Source organism: Chiroxiphia lanceolata, chromosome 5 (genome assembly GCF_009829145.1).
Source record: "Chiroxiphia lanceolata isolate bChiLan1 chromosome 5, bChiLan1.pri, whole genome shotgun sequence".
Taxonomy (NCBI): Eukaryota; Metazoa; Chordata; class Aves; order Passeriformes; family Pipridae; genus Chiroxiphia; species Chiroxiphia lanceolata.
The window spans coordinates 62892158-62911126 of NC_045641.1; the positions used below are offsets into that span (position 1 = coordinate 62892158).

The following is an 18969-nucleotide window of genomic DNA, read 5'->3' on the forward strand; positions in this document are numbered from 1 at the left end:
GGTCCTCCCCGGCCCCCGAGCCGGCGCGCCGGGCCCGACGGCCGCGCCGCGGCCCCCGGCCCGCCCCCGGCCCGCCCCCCGAGCCCCGCGCCGCCGCACCGGGCCCGGCAGCGGCAGCGGCAGCGGTGCCGAGAGCCCGAGCGGCGGCAGCCGGGGGGATGCCCGGGGGCGGCGCCGCGCTGCAGCAGCTGCAGCTGCCGGAGCCGGGGCGGGCGGCGGGGGGTGGGCTGGGGATGGGGCTGAGGCCGGGGGAGCGGCTGCGCGGCCGGGGGAGGAGAGGAGGGGGGCGAGCAGGGGAGGGGGAGGAAGGCTCCCCCGCCCTTGTCCGCGGGGCTGCCACAGAGCCACATCTCCGGGAGCGTGGCCCCGCCGCCTCCTGCACCGCAGAACACTCGTGGATGGAGCTGGCCGGGCTTGGGCGAGTCGCCCATGGACATGCCACAACATCCCGGCAGCCACTCCATGAATGCTCTGCTTCCATAAAATCGGAAGTATTTCAGTCTACCCTGATCTCTCTAGGCTGACCAAGACAAAGGCCAGTTGGCCTGGCACAGAGCCTGCAGTGAAGCACTCGTGGCTCCTCATCTGTGCTGCTGGACACTCATCTGCCACTACATTCAGTCTCTTGTAAGTAATTGTTGATCAAAAGAAGTGTCTTTGACCCCACCAATTTCCTGGGTTGAGCCAATCCACATGCTGAGAGCCCTGCCCAGCTTGCCATGATGGAACAGTGGCTTTAAATTGATGTGAATAGCCCTAAAGTTCCTAATTCTGCTGAAAGCACCAATTGGGACCTTTATTGACTCACTAATAACGGCCTCAAATTGAGCTTGGCTGGCTGGATCTGCTCACCACCAGCACTAATGACTTGGTATGTCATGTTTCAAGGTGGCTTGGTGCTCAGCATGACTAGTCTCTCATTCCTACCTTTGCCTGCCAGTGATGAGCCAGCTGCTGCCTGTCAATGACGTGATGCCCATCAAATAAACTGTACCCCTAAATGTCTGTATTAACCACACTTTGTGACAAAGATCAAAAATAGCTTGCTTTTTGATTGTGTTGCTAAATCAACACATGGGCCTGAGCAACACAGATGCTTAGTACTGGGAAAGGGCATCCAGGACAGCAGTGACAACCATCTAAGACATGCTGGTGCAGGCTCCCTGAGAAGCCCTACTCCAGTCAATATCCCTGGCTGCTCTTGACAACAACGAGAAATCAGTCTGGGGTACTAGGAGAATTCGTGCTTAAACTTGAAACAAAGAAATAATTGAGATGGGAAGGGGAGAACTTGAACTGGGTTGACACAAAGATTTCTTTAGACACACAGCAATGGTCAGGAAGAAAAGCAGAGCAAGAGAAAGAGTCACAGCAAAAGCATTGCTGCCAATGGAGCTCTGAGTGAGGGGCACAGTCAAATCAGTTTCCTTAAAGCATGGTCAAAACGGAGGGAAAAGGAGAAGGTAACTGGAAGCTATGCAAGCTTTAATGTAGTTACTTGGGCAGCACAGTACTGAAACAGTACCACCCCTAAACTGGGGTAGCAACACGCAGGTGTTCCCACAGTCTCCCACACTGGTTGCTACCCTGCTTCTGAGCCCAGGCTGCTGCATCCCTGCTGCCGTAACCTGCATGGCTGGGTTGCAGTTAGGATGGGGGACATCTATTTTCTGCTACACTCACATTATGTTTTCGATGCTTGGATACACTTGCCAAGGATCAGCCTTGCATCAGCGCTACTCCTGTCACTGCCTTCCTCTAACTCACCTTGTCATCGTACCTCGCATCAGAGGACACAGAACACGCATGCGCTCTCTTCCTAAGGGCTTTCTCGATAACTCCACATTTCCATTAGCAAACAAGAGTACTTCATTCTGAGAAGGTCAGTAATTATACCATATCATAAGGAACATGAGCATCCAAAAGAACAGTCTAGGCTGGAGGGTGGTGAACAGGCTGATGCATCCAAGCCTGGTGCCAGGATGGAGAACGCGAAGCTTCACCCCTGGGCGAAACAGGCAGGACACCCACACAGATACTCATGGAAGGCCCAGGATGCAGCAGGCAGTACCATGAGCTTTGTAACTCTGAGAAGCATCACTGGCATTTGGAAGTTTAGGATCAGGTGAGTCCAAGGAGGGCTGTTGCCATCTATTTTCCCAGCAGGTGACTGCGTGGCAGCCTGAGGCCAAGGACCTCTCACAGCTGGCTTCCAACAGCCCTGTATTTAGTCCGGGCACCTCGTGGGCCTCTGCCAAGGTGCTCGGCCTGGGCATCACACCTCTGGCACCCCCTCTGCCACATGGAGCCACAGGGCTGCCCTTCCCCAGGGGCTGCTCCCCATGATCCACATCCCACATCAATGCCTGAGAGGCACCCCCATGTTGCTGCCTCCACGGTGACATAGGTGACACTAGTCCCTCTGCATTGTGGGGGCCCACAGCAACCCATCACAGGAAAACAGCAAGATTTCGTGTGATGGAAGCAAGACAGCAGGGCTCTCAGCCGAGCAGCTTAGCCTGAGCTCATTCAAAATGCAAGAAGACAGTGAACAGTGAGCCCCCCCCTCCCCTTCTTTGCCAGACATGCTCCCACTGTGCTGGCTTTGCTCTCCAGCCTCTCAGGGTGTGTGGACTGTGTCAGGGATGAGAGCACTGCACCTGGGCTCTGCTGCCAAGCACTGTCTGTTTTGCTGGCAAGGCTTTGTCTCTCTGACAGACTTTGCTGCCAAAGAAAAATCCCTGACCAAACAATTGCTTAGACTGCAATTTTTGCACAGCCCCGCCAACACTTTGCTTGGGGCTCTGCGGATGGTCTCTGTTTTCTAGGGAGCATGAGGCTCGAGGCCAGGCCAAGGAGGATGATTCTGCCTGTGTCACTCTTTTATGTTTGAGCAGGGCCCAGTGCTCCTTGACAGATGTCTGAAGTTGCCCAGTTCAGGATGGCTCAGAGTGGCAGCAAGGGTTTGTGAACACCAACTGTGCCTCCTAATTTGGTTTCCACCGAAAGGCTGGGCTAGATGGCAGTGAAAGTGTCTCTGGTCCAGGGCAGAGGATATAACCATTTTCTTATGTTCTGGATCCTGGCCTTTATCCAAGGTGGGCACATTCGCCTGACACTTCTCAGGGCAAGCCAGTAGTTGTGTCACTGGCACAATTCACACATGGTCAGTCCTGAGAATTAACTCGATTGGTCTTGCTCCTACCACGTTCACCTATTCCACTGGAAGAAGAGTTTTCCACTGGTATGAAAGGACGTGGAGTGAAAACCATGCATCCATCTGGGCTGCTCAGGGCAACAGCCCTCACGCTGAGAGGGCTGGTCCTGCCCTACCTGGGCAGCAGACGGTGACAGCTTTGCCTCGTTGGCCCTCATCCTCTGGGTTTCCTGGGCAATGCGATTCCCTGTGTGCCACAGGCTGGACATGCTCAACTTAGCTGCCCTGGCAGCCTGCCAAAGACACTCATACCTCCTCCACCTTCAGTGGAGAAGCTTTGTTTCACAAAGGCTGTCCAGTGTCTGTCCCACCTGTTTGGGTAAGTGCAATTGGGTGGGGATCCCTGGGCTTTGGGAGGGATGGGCTGTTGCCCACAGCTGGTGTGCTGATCTGGGGAAATGGGCTCTGACATGGCAAGCAGGTGGTGTAGTGAGCCCAGCCCAGGGGAGCTGGGGTGGAGTTGTGTGCTAAGTGAAGGGGCACCTCCTGCACTCCAGGATCACAGTCCTGCTGGGTAAGGCTGAGCAGGGCAAGAGGAGGCTTATGGAAACAGTCCTCCAGAGGCCAAAGGACACCTGCTGGGGCTGTGAAGGTCCCTGTGTCCAAGGTGGGCAGGTGGAAACAGGAACCTGCAGCTATAGGGAAGCTCTGAGCAGGGATGAGGGAGCACCTGGATGGAGGGTGGGAGCTCAAGGGCTTCCTTGGGCTGACCACAGGCTCCAGCACTGCAAAACCAACCCAAACAAATAGGTGAGAATAAGAAAAGAGCTTGTATGTGGGAAAGGAAGCAGAAATTGAAATTGTGCCTTAAAATGGGAAGGAGGGGAGAAATGTCTTCTACTTGAGAAGGCACTGAAGAGCTTTTTGTAGCACACTGTAGGATGAGATATGACAAGCTGATGCTTCCCATGTGATCTGGTTATTTAATGCAATGTGCAGTCCTTGGAAGTGTTAGTGCTTAACTATTACTGTTAAAACATTAAAAAGCTAAACTATAAATAGCTTCTATAGCAGTTCCCAAGCTATGTTTCTGGGTTCTTTATGTATTGATGTGTATGCATAGTGATGTGTGTGGATACATATATTTGAAGGCAAGCAGCAGACAACAGAGTTTCGTGAAACAGTCATACTGAATATCTGAAAAGCTACCACTTCTAGTTTACACTACTAGTGGAAACAAGTAGTGTGCCCTCAAATATACCCCTGCTGGGGAAAGGCAAAACTTTCTTGAGGACTGAACTCGGGAGGAAACAAAATAATTACTCAAGTTCTTGGGGGAAGGGAAAGAAAAGAGAAAAAAAAAAAAAGAGGCAGATATATGCCTGAAAGAAAGACCAGAAACTAAATACCTAATTATACCCTGCAGTAAGCTGTCAGAAACTGGCAGCAGTGGGAGGGAAGGAGGCAAAGCTGATCTCAGTGAGTTTGAGCATAATCTGCTCTAACCATACTTAAAATGCCTTTTGTGTGGGAATGGAAGGTTCTGGTAATTCTCTGACACATGCTTTGTACTGCACTTATCTAATCCATTCAAACGGTCAGGGCTGAAGTTACAGACAAGTGTAAAAGAGTCTCACCTGGCCAGCACCAAAATTCAGCAGTGCCTCAGCTTCTGAATGCAGTCTTTGTAACTAAACTGCTGATCCAGTATTACAGTTCAGGGAACACAGATACTCTTTGAAAGGATATACAAGTGTAACAGTCTATTGCTTGTAATTACATTTCAGTTTAAAGAGTTTTCTATGCCAGCATAAAATGCCAAGACATTTCTTCCCATGTTTGTAGCAGGGCAGGGGTTTGGAGAGTGGATTTGGGGTTTGATCTTGTTATTTTGTACTTCCTCAGTCTTAGCATACAGTGTGTATTGAACTGACCCTGAGGAGAAAGTTCTTAGCAGTTCAACTGACTGAAAGGGAAAAGTGGGTTTGTTATAGTGAATTTAGAGACAAGTGTTCTATTGATGGAAGTTTGGTTCCTTGAGAACGTGTAGCTGCCTTGCTGGTGTGGGATTTTAAACTGATGCAGACTGGATCTATAAAGGTCTTAAAGTGCATAGTTTTCCTCAAATTGACTGTGACAGTAAAAAACATAAAGACTTGTGCTTTTAAAACTGGGGTAAGATTCAGTAATGGAAGGGTTTGGGCAGGCCCCCAAAGGCAACACAGTTACCAGGGCGAGCATGTAAATGCGTAGCTTGTGTCTAAGGCCCACCAGTATCCACACACTAAGCACTTTTCAGGGGTTGCCCTGGTAGGCACTTCTCACAGCATTCACCTGGGAACAAACTCCAACTTAAATAGGGCTCCCAATCCTCTTGCTCAAGTTGGTCCTTCTTCAGTGTTTCACAGTGCTGGTGTTTAACTCTGCACCTTAGGGTGGTTAAGGATTTCTGTGGGACTCTACCTTCCACCTAAGGCTGCCTCCAAGGGACACCTTAACCCCAGGCTGCCCTTTTGCTTTGACAACAGTGTAGTGATTAAAAGCATTCATCTGAGAGGATCAGGTTGTGATCTCTTTCTGCTTAACTAAATCTTAATATGACCTATCTTGGGTGTGTGCTCCATCTACCAGAGTACTTGGTAAAAGGAGGATACTGGTTAACACTTTTTTATTATTACAGGTCAAGGACATAGGTCACTTCTCCAGGATGTAGAATATAATTCTATTCCTCTCTCTGCTAAGAATGGGAATCCTTGCCCAGTCCATCCAAAACTGCTTTACTGATTGTTGCTTTCAACACCAAGATCTCAGGACTCTGCATCACGCTTGTTTTGCTGTCTAATGTGACTCCTGTGAGCTGTGAACTTTGTAGATGGAAAATTTCCTGATGGAATATGCTATAAGAACAATGCAAGTGAATTGGCTGTTTCTAGATCATTAAAAATGACTGTTTCCACCTGGAATCTTTAATTTTCCATTTGTTGCAGTCAGTGGATGCTTTTGGCTTTAATCCGAAAGTTAACACGTCTCCCTAATTCCTCACCTTTTTTAAAAGGCACCAAAGCATGGCTCTTGTCAAACAAATTGGGTTTCTTTTACGATCACAAAGGATTTAAGATTGAGTCAAGTAAGCTTCCAGTGATAAGGATGGCTTTCCCTAAGTCCTTAGGCTTGTTGTTCATCTGCAATAGCAGATTAGGTTGGTGGCATCAAGCTTGTGGCTTGCCCACACAGTAGACATAATCATTACAAATAACTGCTTAGGTCAGGTCACAACTAAATGCCTACCCTGAAAGTATCTCACATATAGGTGGCATCCCAAAATTCATCTTGACTGTGAACAGTCAGAACACAGCTTGTGATGTGTCTTTTCCCCACCTCTACAGAGTAGGTTGGACTCATCTCACCTGACTATAGCAGATGTAGAGTTCACAAGAGATTACAGTTTGGCTCAGACAAAAGAATTGCTGGAGAGGTATCTTTTAGGGTAGTCCCCTCAAGAAAATCTGGTAACAGCTTGATGAACACACAAAAAAACCCCAGCATTTGCCCTAATAATCTCCTGGGGCAAAGAAGGAAATGGTTGGGGGGAAATAGTTTTCCCCCTGAAGTTACAAAATGGTAAATCCCCAGGGGGTGGTGACCCTTGAGGTTTTGAGCCAATGAGTGCTTCTGCAAAATATAAACATATCACACTTAGACCAGAAGAGAAGGTAGTTGTAGTAGTTGTTGAAGAAGTAGCCATGCTGTAGAGCCATGAGGAGAAAGGGCAGGAGCCACCCTGGGGGGCTCTGCCCCCCCCCCCCCCCGACCCCGGCTGGGGCCTGCAGGGACTTGGAACAGTGTTAAACTGGACTGAGGTCTGTGACTGAGAAGCTGGAAGGTTTTTTGTCTCCACCGTGAGCAGCAGAAGCAGCAGCAAAAACAACACTGGACAGAGGAACAGTGGCAGAGAGCCAGAAGAGAGAAGGAGCAGCAAACAGCATGCAGCCAAGGAAGACACAGAGCTGTCTGAGAGAAAGAGAGCCAGCAGCAGAGAAAGCAGAACTAAGCTCTACAGAGACAGAGTTTTGGGGTAAGAACTGAAACCAAAACCCCCAAACTCCTTGTAGACCCCTCCTAGAGAGAGGAGGATGATGAACTCTTACTTGAAAGAGTCTTGGAGTGCTACAGCACTGCAGAGAGGAGCTGAGAAGCTCAGGCATCCTGGAAGCTGGACCAGGACGGCCAAAGGAATGCAGAGGAGGGCCTTCACCCCCCTGCTGCTTTGAGTCAGAGCACGGGAGCTCTGCAAAGGGGAATTTGAATCCCCTGGAGATAGGGACCGTCATGAAGACCCCTGTGCTTTGTGATATGACCGTAGTGAAGTGACCTTTGTCCCGGTGAACACAGCCCACGGAAGAGAAGACCCTCGCTTGGAGTCGATGGACTGAGGGGCTTGGATACCCCCCTCGTGTGCACTGGCAGAGATCCAGCTACAGCTGCTGCATGAGAGAACCTGCTGCCCTAGAGACATTGCTGCTCTGAGAGTAGAAAGGATCTTTTCCTTCTTCCCTCCTGGACTTTTATTTGGAAGGGAGAAGAGATCTGATCCATTGTAAATACGACTTTGTCATTGTAGAGATAATTAAGATTGTGTGTGTAATGTATTGTAATATTTATTTGTACAGTCATCGTAATATATATTCCCTTCCCCCCATTTTGAGTCTCGTGTGGTGTCTGGAAAACCCATCTCACACTGGGTTGAGATGTGGGAGGGGGCTTGGACTAGGGAATTGGATTTTGGGGCTCTCAAACCACAACAGATGTGAAAGAGACCAGGACAATAATCATTAAATGTACACACTGCAAGTTAAAATTTATTTCAAAGAAAACATCTTTTATTATTTTATATATGTTCTAGATCAAAGTAGCAACTCTGGAACTGCATTGAAATTAACATGAAATCTAAAATAATCACAGCTTCTGATCTCTCTGAATGATATGTAATCACTCTGCTACAGTGCACAGGACACAATCTGAAACATTACCCATTTATTAAAGGGAGAAAGACATGGCAGGATTAAGATGGGAAGAAAGGGAACAGCAGTGCTATACGACTCCCTGAATGCCATGTTAGTAGTTGCATGTGTCCTGTGGAATAAAGGAATTGACTTCTCTAGCCACAATGTTATTGCATGACATAAAAGCTCTCTACTTCAGATCCAAAACAAGGTCTATCCTTTGGTTCCTTCCTGCTGTTCTCAGCTGCATACTCCCTTTAAGCTTGACTTAAACCTGTTCATCTTTGGAAGATGGAGTTGTTACGATCAGGTCTTCACCCTGTTTGTTGTATAGGGCAGTGCACCACATAAATATTAAGGTTTTGGATCAGCAGTGAAGTCCCCTCTTCAGCTTGGTCCCATAATCTGCACAGAAGTGCAGTATGCTCACTCCAAATACAGAAATATGGCCTCAGAAATACCACTCCTGTGCAATACGTGAGACAAAGGAAGAGTTTTGTTCCGGCCACACTCGAAGCTAATTCCAGGAAGCTACAGTTCCAAGGAAAAAAGATTTCACTGAATTCTAGCAGTAACAGATGTCTATAAATGAACTGCAGATAAGCTAGATGCCTGCACAGCACTCTAGCACAAAACTCGTGGAACAGAAGAGACCTGGCAAACACTTTCATTAATAGAGACCTTTCAGAATCAAGTCAGTGTCTAACAGCAGCTGGAGAAGCCAGATTTCTTACTCCATCCACTGGGTCCATACAATTCCTAGGCAGGGACTTGGACAAAGTGCACTGTTTTAAGGAGCTGAGAAAGAGAAGAGGGGAAAGGTCTTTGTGTTGCTCAGACCAAGGGTTTGGCTAATTAGTGCACAGAGCAACAAGCAAAGTCTTTTATGAAACCTTACTTGGTAAAAATGGGGGAAAGGGTACGAGATTCTTCTAGATTCCCTCTCCTCCCTTCTGTCCAATTTCAACTCGCAAGCAAAGCATTTCTTAAATTCCTTATCACTGAAGTTCCTCCTACGCATTTTTAAGACTCCCAGAAGACTGTTTCAACAGTAACATGGTGAAAAAAAACAAATCCAGAGCTAAAAGCAGATTTGGAATCTGAAGCAGATTCACATCAGTCAGCTCACCTCCACTGTATTCCAAAGATGGAGATGCCTGGCTCACTCTCTGTGCAAATGCAAACCTCTTCCTGTCTCGAAAGAGGTGTTACCTCCCTCCTCCTGCTACCTACCTCGCTTCTGGCTGGGATGTGCCATGCATGCTGATAGGAAATTACTGCTTGGGATTTCTCACCCCTAAGGGAAGGCTGGTTCAGCAGCACCTGGTCTTTTGAGTAACCAGCAGCACCACAGTTTTTACAAGTAACAGGACAGAGCCCTGCCAAGGGTTGCTGCACACACAGGTGGACAGACCTCGGTATTTCTGCAGGTGAGTGCCTACCCCACGCAGGGTGTGGCTCACATTTACTGCCAGCAACCAGCCCAATACTGCAAGCAAAGGGAGCATTCCTCTTTCTGCATCAGATGGCACCTCTGAAAAGCAAGGCTGAGGGACACTGGAGCTAGTTTATGAATAAACGTGTTTTGGATCTCCAGTTCCAGGCCTTGCACTCTGGGCCTACAGCACAACTGTGACCGTGGAGATGCAATGAAAGCTGAAAGGACCTTCCTTATGTTGTATGTGAAGTCCTTCCCTGTGCTAACTCTTCTGGATACTGGAGACAAGCCCTTGTCTTGTGCAACTGGATGAAATGGTAATTTTTCTCTCCAGTGAAAGGGAAGGATTCTAATCTGTGTTTCTCACATTACAGCTGCTTTTAGAAGTAGCCAAGTGATTCTTGTCCTGATGAGACAAAGGAGGACAACTCCAAGCAGTGCTAAGAGAGGAAGAAACTTCCCACTATGGATTTCACAGGAGGAAAATTCATGCAAAGAGAGATTTTTCTGCCCCTATTCATAAAGTAAGGGATAGAGAAAGAAGCCACAGAGAAGGATTTCTTTTGCCTGGGTCACTGACAGAGCATCCAGTCCTCTTCAAGATGCAGAGTCTGGCACAACAAAAGAACAGAGCCTGCACTGCAGTGACCTTCTTGGAATACACGTAAGTATTGAGAGGACAGAGAGCTGCTGAAGCAGAACTTCAGTGCACATGGATGCTGAGACTTGAATTAAGAACTCAAACTTCTGTGCAGAACATTTTGTTTGTACCCTGTGTATGGAGCTGCCTGGTAAAGCAGGAGGGAGGGAAGAAGAGGCAGAGCAGATCTATTTCTGATCTTTCAGTGTTGTGTGAGATGAGTAGAACTAGGAACACCAACTCAGTTGTGTTGGCTCCAAGGCTTTTCACCATATGCACAGGCTGATATGTGCTTCTAAAATCACAATGCTCCTCTAGAATTAAGATACTCTTTGCTGGGCCAATCTTTCACATGAGTTTCTCATGCAATCCTTGCTCATCTTCTTTGTAATGTCTACAGAGACACAAGTCTTGATCTTTCTCTGGACAGCCTGAGCCAAGAGAACAGAGGCAACAGAAGGTAGATGTTGTTAGGGACATGGAAATGTTCCTGGGTAGGCAAGTTCCAGTTGCTAATTCATGTTAGGGGGACTCTACCTGCATGTTAAAGAAAGAGGAGGGAACAGAGGTCAGACCATATGCATATCCCTGAGCTGCAAATCACATGAGAGGAAGAAAAGAAGTCAAATACAGAGAGACGTTTGTATTCTTAAAGATGAAGACTGGGGATTTGGGACTTTGGTACCATCCTGGCTTGATCTTCTTTTTAAATCCTTGCCTGTAAGGAAGGAGCAAAAGTGGACTGTGACTCTTTCTGTTTAACCTTTGTTCCAGTGAAGGGCTCCTCTTAGAAGCTGTGCCAGCTGGAGCAGGTGGGTGTTTGTTGCAACAGTTGGGTCAGGGCGGGTGCCAAAAGAGCCTCTTGCTGCAGCACTGAGTCCTGGGCAAAGACAACTTTGGAAATTCAGACTCTGTGGTAGTTTCCTCTGCTTCTGAGAGCAGGCCGCTGGCTCCCTAGTGGGATGTGAAAAGGTAGGAGTGTTCACAGAATGCTAAATAGGCAGAAGTGAACAATATAACTTTCACCTCAGCCCTGCAGCAAGTTGCTCTGGCTACTGCAGCTTCCTTTGAAGGGCCTTGCCTCTCCACAGCTGCCAGAGGACTGCAAAAGAGGACTTTGTTTCAGACTGACAGTGATGCAGTGGCAAATCCCCGAGCAAACAGAATTTGTTAAAGTCCATAGGCACTTACTCTTTACAAGGAGAATGTTAAGACTTAAAGCCTTCTCTTGGCACAGTGCCACCACAGCACAGCTTCTGGTGTGCTCGTGTCACAGACTGGACAAACAGCACACTGCAGGAATGGCACAGTGGCTGATGGTGGCTCCTTGCATGGGAAAGAGCTTCATCCTCAAATACATTGAGAGGAGGAGGGTGGGCTTGCCTGATCTTCACACACAAAGGGTGGGAAAGAAAGAACTCTGATGGCTGAACAAAACTGGGACTGCTGGGACAAGCCTTCTCCCTATACCCTGTTTCCATTACGGCTCAATTATTGATGTACCGTCACAGTCAAAAGCCTGTGGGCAGCTGTCAGGATTGCAGAGGAGTATCAATAAAAGGGGCTTTTAGTGCTTTAGTTTTCTTTCATGTTGTCTAGATCAGATCACTCCAGGTCTCTCCCCATTCTTCCCCTCTTCCCTTTCCAGTACATAAAATCCCCTACAGCAGATCTTTAGGCACACCTGTCTCGGCCCCTAGCTCCAGTTCTCTTTCTTGAAAGCAAGTTGCACAGCATCATTCACATCCTGCACTATGTAAGACGCCTCCACCAGGCTGGGATCAAAGCAGAAGTCCCGATGTCCATGGAACACCGCCTCGGTCGTGCACTGCTCTGTTTTGCTGGGAACACCGTCGTCGCGGCGGTAGACCCCAGTGCAGACCAGAATAGAATGGCAGCTCTCCACTGAACTGTTGCAGTCCTTCCTCAGCTCCAGGTAATCCTCAGTTTGGGGACTGGCTGCCTGTGGGTTCCTCTTCCCCCCAGCCCGGACCTGGTTCTGCTGAGCTGACTTGAGGTAGTTGTTGTAGAGGTTTGCCCCATAGACATCAGACATAGGGTTATCCCTGGATAAGGTCACAGTGTGAAACAGGAATGAGAAACTAGCCGGTGCATCTCTCTCTGGCTCTGACAGATTGGGATTAAGAAAGCACTGAAGGAGGAAGGGGTGTGAGATATTCACTAAGAACAAGAGGATCACCCAGACTGGGCTATGAATCCACCTCCCAGTGTGTCCTGTTCAGGTCCCATGCTTCACAAACATCTTCCGAACATGTCAGAAGCACCCACATCATTTTCAGCCATTACTGTGTTGTGTTCCCTACGTTTCCAAAGTGTTTGGCCTAACTGGGCTAATGGTGCTACATCTGGGTCTCTTAACTTTGTCTTCAGTCACCACTCTACATACACTCTGCATCCTACAGCAAACAGCTCTCCTAGGCTGACAGGGCCCTTCAAAATACTGGAAGTGTAGGATGCGAAAAGCTAGTAAGCCTCTGTTCCAGGACGTGAGGCTCCAGAGACACCATGGGGATTTTGGTATTAATTTTAGAAGTATCCAGACAAAAAAAAAAAAAAAAAAAAAAAGAAACCCCAAACCCCAAAACACTAAAGAGAAGTCAGTGTGCAACTCTCTAAGGAAAGCAGCAGGAAAAAGAGTCTCTTACCCAACTGCATAGAGGCGTCGGATGGGAGCCTTCCAGCCCTGTTTCTCTGCCTGCTGCTTGATCAAGTACTCGGCGTAGTGGTAGGTGACTGTGCTGGGTTTGCCAATCAGCGCCTCGTACTTCAGCTCCCTGCCTGTCACCTTCTTGTAGATGTCCTCCAAGCAGAGAAGGAAAGTGCCATGGCCAAACCTGCTCCAGAAAGGACATCATCAGTGTCCCCAGTCACGCCCCTGAAGTAGCAAGCACTCCTTGGTGAGGAGAACCATCTGCTGTAGCCAGGTTAATGCCTGGTTTGGATGTGGTGTCTACCCACACACACCCCTCCACAGGCACTGGTCTGGCTTTTGCTTCTTGAAAGCTTTAGGCTTTGTTTCTCATGCAGCTTTCATGTCTCTGCTGCTAATTACACCAGACAATCAAACTTTTAAAACATTCAGATGCTAAAAAAATGCAGTTGGAAAAGATCATCTGCGGGAGAGGTATATGAAATAGTCTAAAACGAGCATCACACGTGCTTTTCACCTGGGCATCTTGGCTTCAGCCATCCACAGGAGATCCATGTTGCAGGCAAGGACAGGTAGATGGGGGTATGGTACTTCTTGTGGCTCTGCCCCAGGGTTCCCATTGCTCAAGAGTACATCAATAATAAGTTGCAGGCTTGTCTCCCACCTCACTGGCTCACCAAACAGAATCACCCCTGGAAGATTTCAAGAGATGTTTGGAAACTCACAGCATCCAAGTATAGGACCCACTACCAAAAGCCACCCACTACCAAAACCACTCCTCTGCTGGGATGCTCTGGCAAGTACAGCCACCACTGGAACGCAGCTGGTGCCAGGGCTCCAGTCTGGGTATCACTGCATCATGTGCACCACTAGTCCCAGATACTGGAGCATGGCAGAGAGAAAAGCTGGCTTTGCTTTTACCCAGATTGTACTTCACACTGCATCAGAGCAGCGAGGCTGCCTCCTGACTGTATCCTCGGAGTACGCTGCCCGTGGATACCGGTGAGCCAACAGCACGTCATCAGCTTCCATCCCAGCTGGCCTGCCTTGCTGTTAGTTCTGCTGCCTGTTCATATGTAAACAGAGGCTATTGCTTACCTTCTATAGTGGGGAAGCCAGTGGTTGGAGGAGGCTGCCAGAAGAAAACAGAAGGCTGGGTTAGTAATGCAAAACCCAGTGCCATCTCCAAAACAAAACTAAAAATGCTTCCTTTGAACCTGCCAAAGCAGTTCCACAAAAAGGCAGGGCAAGGCCACCTGGAATCCTGAAGAAAGATTTCCCTCACCTCCCCCCTACCATCCCAGACAGGATTTCTGGGATGCAGACCTTGCACTCCTGTCTCAGAGCTGGAGATGTCAACCAAACTGTCTTACCCCCCACTGCAAGGAATAGCAATGGAAGACAGGTACGGCATGAGAAACACGAGGGGAGAGTCACTGCCCCTCCTGCAGGAGCCAAGGCTGTGAAGAGTAGAGAGATGCTGGCTGCTCAGCCTCAGTCCCAGGCTCTCACTAAGGGGAGCCACTGGCAGCCAGCTGCTCCGTGCCTTTGCAGCCTCTCTGCCCTGTCCATGCAGCCCCACTGCACCAGATCACCCCTTCTACTGACGCTTCAGGAAATTACCAGTTCTTTTGGCCTCCGGCTCTGATCCACCATGTCTAACAGGGGATATGCCTTCCTCAGCGCCTCTATGGTGACCACGTGCTTGAACCCCAGGCTATTTCAGACCATCAAGGAATATTGTGGAGACTGTTGAGGGTTTTTTTAAGTTACTTGCAAAAGCATCTGCAGGATTAAGGAATACGAGTCCTAGTAACAGATCAGTTATTTAATGTGGTAATGCATAACCTCATGGCTTTCAGTCACGCTGTGCTTCAACCTATTGATAACCCTAAAGGTTACAACTAAGAAAAACAGATTGGGGTGATTCAACAGCAAACCCTGGAACTGGGCAAAGAGCAGAGACCACCACTCCAAGCCTTGGTCAGCTCAGCTGGTGCAAGGAAAATGGTCTGTGCTGATAAAATTACACAAGCCAAGCATGAGTTACATTTGCTGGCAGAACACCCTGCCCTTGGCTCCTCTATGGGCCTCAGGGAAACACACGTTTTTGTAACAAATGAAGTTAAATGCTGAGCACAGAGTGTGCCCCTGCGTGTAGAGGCTGAGATGCTGTCAACACTGCAGGCAGTTATTACCTCCTTGCAGACATGTTTGACCTGTTGTCCCCCCACCTCAGCCAGGCAATATGCATGTGGGATTGTCATTTAGACCACTTCCCTGTACTGGGATGCTCTAACTCTAATGATATTTCATAGAATCATAGAATGGTTTGGGTTGGAAGGGACTTTAAAGATCAACTAGTTCCAAAGACCCTGCCATGGGCAGGGACACCTTCCACTAGACCAGGCTGCCCAAAGCTCCATCATATCTATGAGTTCCTTTAATTGCTGTCAGTTGGGGGTGATCTCTAATGGGCTTTGCCAAGAAAGAACAGGAGGAGCACAACTTCATCTCAAAAGTGACATGGGCTCAAAGCTGATGGAGTCCTCACGGTGACATCCCACCAACTGGAACAGCAACCACAGACAGAGGTAATCAGAGTGAGTTAATCAGCATGACAACCTAAAAACTGAATAAGGGCAGCCAGGAGGTGACCAAGATGGAGTTATTGCCTCCCCCTGAGCCGCTCCACGAGGATAACCAATGACCTTTCTGTCTCCTCGTGGTTCTACAAGCTGACTGAGTGCCAGGGGCAGCAGCCTTTAGCTGGGAAGCTGCAGCAGAACAGGAAAAGCACCATGAGGCACACGGAGCAAAGGATACTTGTGGGCAATCTCCTCCACGGGCCCCTGCCCGGCCACCAGCATGCACTTCTGGTGGAACTGGCTGAAGAGCTGCAGGGGGCTGTGGGACAGAATCACCTGCTCCGGAGACACCTGCGGGAGGGCGGAGAGGATGGCTGGGAACCGCAAGTAAGATTTCGCCCCCCTCCTCCCTGCGGTCGGGTCGCGTCGCTGCCACCTGCCCCTCTCCGAGGCAAAGCCAAGCACTCGGAGTGATTCCCTCCCGGAGCACTCGCGCAGGACGTGCTCCCTCCTCCCGGCGCTCCGCTCCAACGCCGGGAGCGCTCCCCCAGCCCCGTCACCTTTACCTGCATCTCCAGCGCCCGGGACAGCTCTTGGGCCTTGTCCGAGCGCAGGCAGTTCCCGGCGTTGGTCAGGAAGACGACGGGCACCCGGAGCCTCCCGCTGCCGTCCGCCAGCCTCTGGAAGGCGCGTCGGGCGGCGGGCACGGGCTGGCTGCCCCGCACCAGCACCCCGTCCACGTCGAACAGGAACCCGAAGGCCGGCGGCTGCAAGGCGAGCGGAGCGGACGGTCACACCGGGGAGCCCTCCCTGCGCCGTCCCCCTCCCCGGCCCCTCGCCCCCGGCGCCGCTCACCCACCCGGGCGGCGGCGCAGACCCCGCGGGCGGGCGGCCCCGCGGCGCGGAGCAGCGCCCGGCCGGCCCGCAGGCACCCGCACAGCGCCATCCCGCCCGCTGCGACCTCGGGGCACTGCCCGCACTACAGCTCCCAGAGAGACCCGGGGCCCGGAGGGGAGGGACCGGGGCGGAGGGAGGGCGGGCGCGGCGGAGGATGGTGCATCCTGCCGGCACCGCGGTCCAGGGGAAGGGGGCTGCCGGCGGCGGGGTGTCCCGCCTGCTTCGGGGCGAAGGAGGGTTGTGGGTTTGGGGGCGAGCTGGGAGGGAAGCGGGTGAGGGAAGCACCGAGGCTGGCGGGGCGCGACCCTGGAGAGGAAAAGGGGGTGAGGGGGATACAAGCAGCCCAGCCGTGGGAGAGGCAAAATCACTACAGAGGAAAGGTTTGGGAGCAAAAGGCTTAGACCCCTACAGAGCAATCACACCGGGTTTATCTCAGCCCTTCACAAAATCAAAGAACAGGAGTCCCTCAGTCTGTGAGCAAAATTGCTCCAGTGCTGTACAGCCCGGTCCTCCTGGCTGCACAGGCATCTCCCCATAGTCTGGTTTCAGTCTAAGGTGATTACAGCTTACCCTGCCCGCAGTGTTCGTGCCGAGGGGCTGCACTACAACTTGTTACCTCTGCCAGCTGACCAGGGGAGTGATTGTCCCCCTGTACTCAGCACTGGTGAGGCCACACCTCGAGTGCTGTGTCCAGTTCTGGGTCCCTCAAAATCAGGAAAGACATTGATGTGCTGGAGTGGAGGGTAACAAAGCTGCTGAAGGGTCTAGAGGATAATTCCTATGAGGAGCACCTGAGGGAGCTGGGGGAGGTTTAACCTGGAGAAGAGGAGGCTCAGGGGAAACATTATTGCTCTCTACAACCACCTGAAAGGAGGTTGTAGCGAGGTAGGGTCAGCCTCTTCTCCCAGGCAACTGGTGATGGGACAAGAGGACATAGCCTCAAGCTGTGCCAGGGGGAAACAGGCTGGGCATCAGGGAGAATTTCTTCACTGAATAGGTGGTCAGGCATTGGAATGGACTGCTCGGGGAGGTAGTGGAATCACCCTCCCTGGAGGTGTTCAAGATGTGACTGGACGTGGCACTCAGTGCTGTGGTCTAGTTGACAAGGTCAAAGGTTGAACTTTGTCTTGGAGGTATGATTCTGTGAGTTGCTGCCCTACCTTTGCTCAGTCTTTTCTCTGTAAAGCCAAGTCTTGTGGTCCTCTTCCCACAGATTATAAAGTTTTCTAAAACTCTGGGCATCTTTTATGCTCTCCGATGGACTGCCTCCCTCTTTCCTGTGCCATGGGAAAGAAGCCTTGACGCTGACTTCAGCTGAGGTCCTTCCAGACCTGGGGAAAGTGAAAGGTTCACTTCACAGTCATGGAGATGAAGCAACGTTTGTTTGCTTTCTGGCTGAGCTCAAGGTCTCCTGACTGGCTGGATAGGGCAGGTTTAACATGTACGACATTAGGCATCAATTACCCAAACAATGTAATTGTTTGTTTTTACGCTTCCATTGCCATGAACACCAACCTTAATTTGTTTTTGACCCATTTTAACACCCAGAGACCTTTCTGCAGAGCTATTAAAGCACTGGCAACTCAGCACACATTTGTACAGATGGTTATTCCTCCTTAAGTGCCTTTGCCTTAACTGAATTACCTACCATTTATTTTATGTAATTTCCTCAACCTGCCAGGATGACTTTAATTTCTTGCAAGTGTTTGCAGCTTCTCCTGCTCTGGCAAAATTTATGCTAGCCTTGGAGATGTTGCTGAAAGTATTAAGTTCCCTGCAGAACTGGGCTTCAAACCTTCTTCCACTAGCACGAGGCAGGCAGCTACAGCTAGTTCGAAGTATGCCTTCTCAACTATGTAGAAACCAGAGACCCCCAACCCACACTTCCCTTGGCTACCCATGAAAAATAAAGTCAGAGAGAGGGGCAAAGACTTTCTGAAATTAATGACAAACACAAGAGCCTTGTCTCGAGTGTTTCTCAGCTATCCACCAAGGCAGCCACTCCCGGCAGAGTGAAAATGTGATTGATTTGCTGTGATTTCTGCTTAGAGTATTGGCTAATGTGACTTTATAGCCTTTTAACGATACAACCACTTGCAAGTTAGATGGGTTGTTTTGGTTCCTGGTCTCGGTGCCTCTGAGACCGAATTGCATTGCAGGGGTCTGTCAGTCCCTTCTTCGTAAGTGTAAGGATACTTTCAGTCCTTTTTTTCCCCATCCTGAGACTTGCGAAACAGCCGCGAGAGACATCCAGCCAGTTCCCTACCGCAGAGAGGATGTCATTGCAAAAGAAAAAAAAAAAAAAGAAAAAGAAAAAAAAAAAGAAACGGTTTAGTCTATTTAAACATCCTGAAGTTCGGGAGTTTGGGGGGAGTGGGTTTTATCCTCCCCACTCCGTGCGGGTTTTTATCGCGCTGTGCCGGCTCTTCCCGCGGATCCCTGCGGGAGGCGCTCCTGCTCCACGGCGCGGGCGGGCCCGCAGCGCTCACCTGCGGGAATCCCCCGCACCCCGCCAAGGCTCGGGGGGCTCCTGGCAGGGTGAGGGGTGCGGCTGGGGGATGTGGGGTCAGGCTGG

General features: G+C 50.1%; 2 protein-coding genes across 2 annotated transcripts in view; both read right to left on the minus strand.

Moving 5' to 3' along the window:
* Positions 1-7989: 7989 nt before the first annotated feature.
* Positions 7990-16443, minus strand: HDHD5 (haloacid dehalogenase like hydrolase domain containing 5). The gene is made up of 8 exons (XM_032688966.1): positions 16357-16443; positions 16064-16264; positions 15736-15848; positions 14533-14626; positions 14008-14041; positions 13427-13601; positions 12905-13093; positions 7990-12304 (listed from the first exon to the last, which is right to left on the minus strand). The coding sequence occupies exons 1-8, from the start codon at positions 16441-16443 to the stop codon at positions 11935-11937; spliced, it is 1263 nt and encodes a 420-aa protein (XP_032544857.1). The 3' UTR covers positions 7990-11934.
* Positions 16444-18254: 1811 nt separating this feature from the next.
* Positions 18255-18969, minus strand: part of ADA2 (adenosine deaminase 2) — a 54364-nt gene continuing 53649 nt past the window's right edge. The window contains exon 12 of the transcript XR_004357080.1: positions 18255-18656. The gene's annotated coding sequence lies outside the window, so the exon portion shown is untranslated. The remainder of the gene's footprint in view (positions 18657-18969) is intronic.

Coding starts and splice junctions, on each gene's coding strand:
- HDHD5 (XM_032688966.1), bottom strand. CDS start 16,443: ATGGCGCTGTGCGGGTGCCTGCGGGCCGGCCGGGCGCTGCTCCGCGCC. Junction 13,602..14,007: donor TGGCTTCCCCACTATAGAAG/GTAAGCAATAGC, acceptor GAAATCTTCCAG/GGGTGATTCTGTTTGGTGAG. Junction 13,094..13,426: donor GCTGAAGCCAAGATGCCCAG/GTGAAAAGCACG, acceptor TTTCTGGAGCAG/GTTTGGCCATGGCACTTTCC.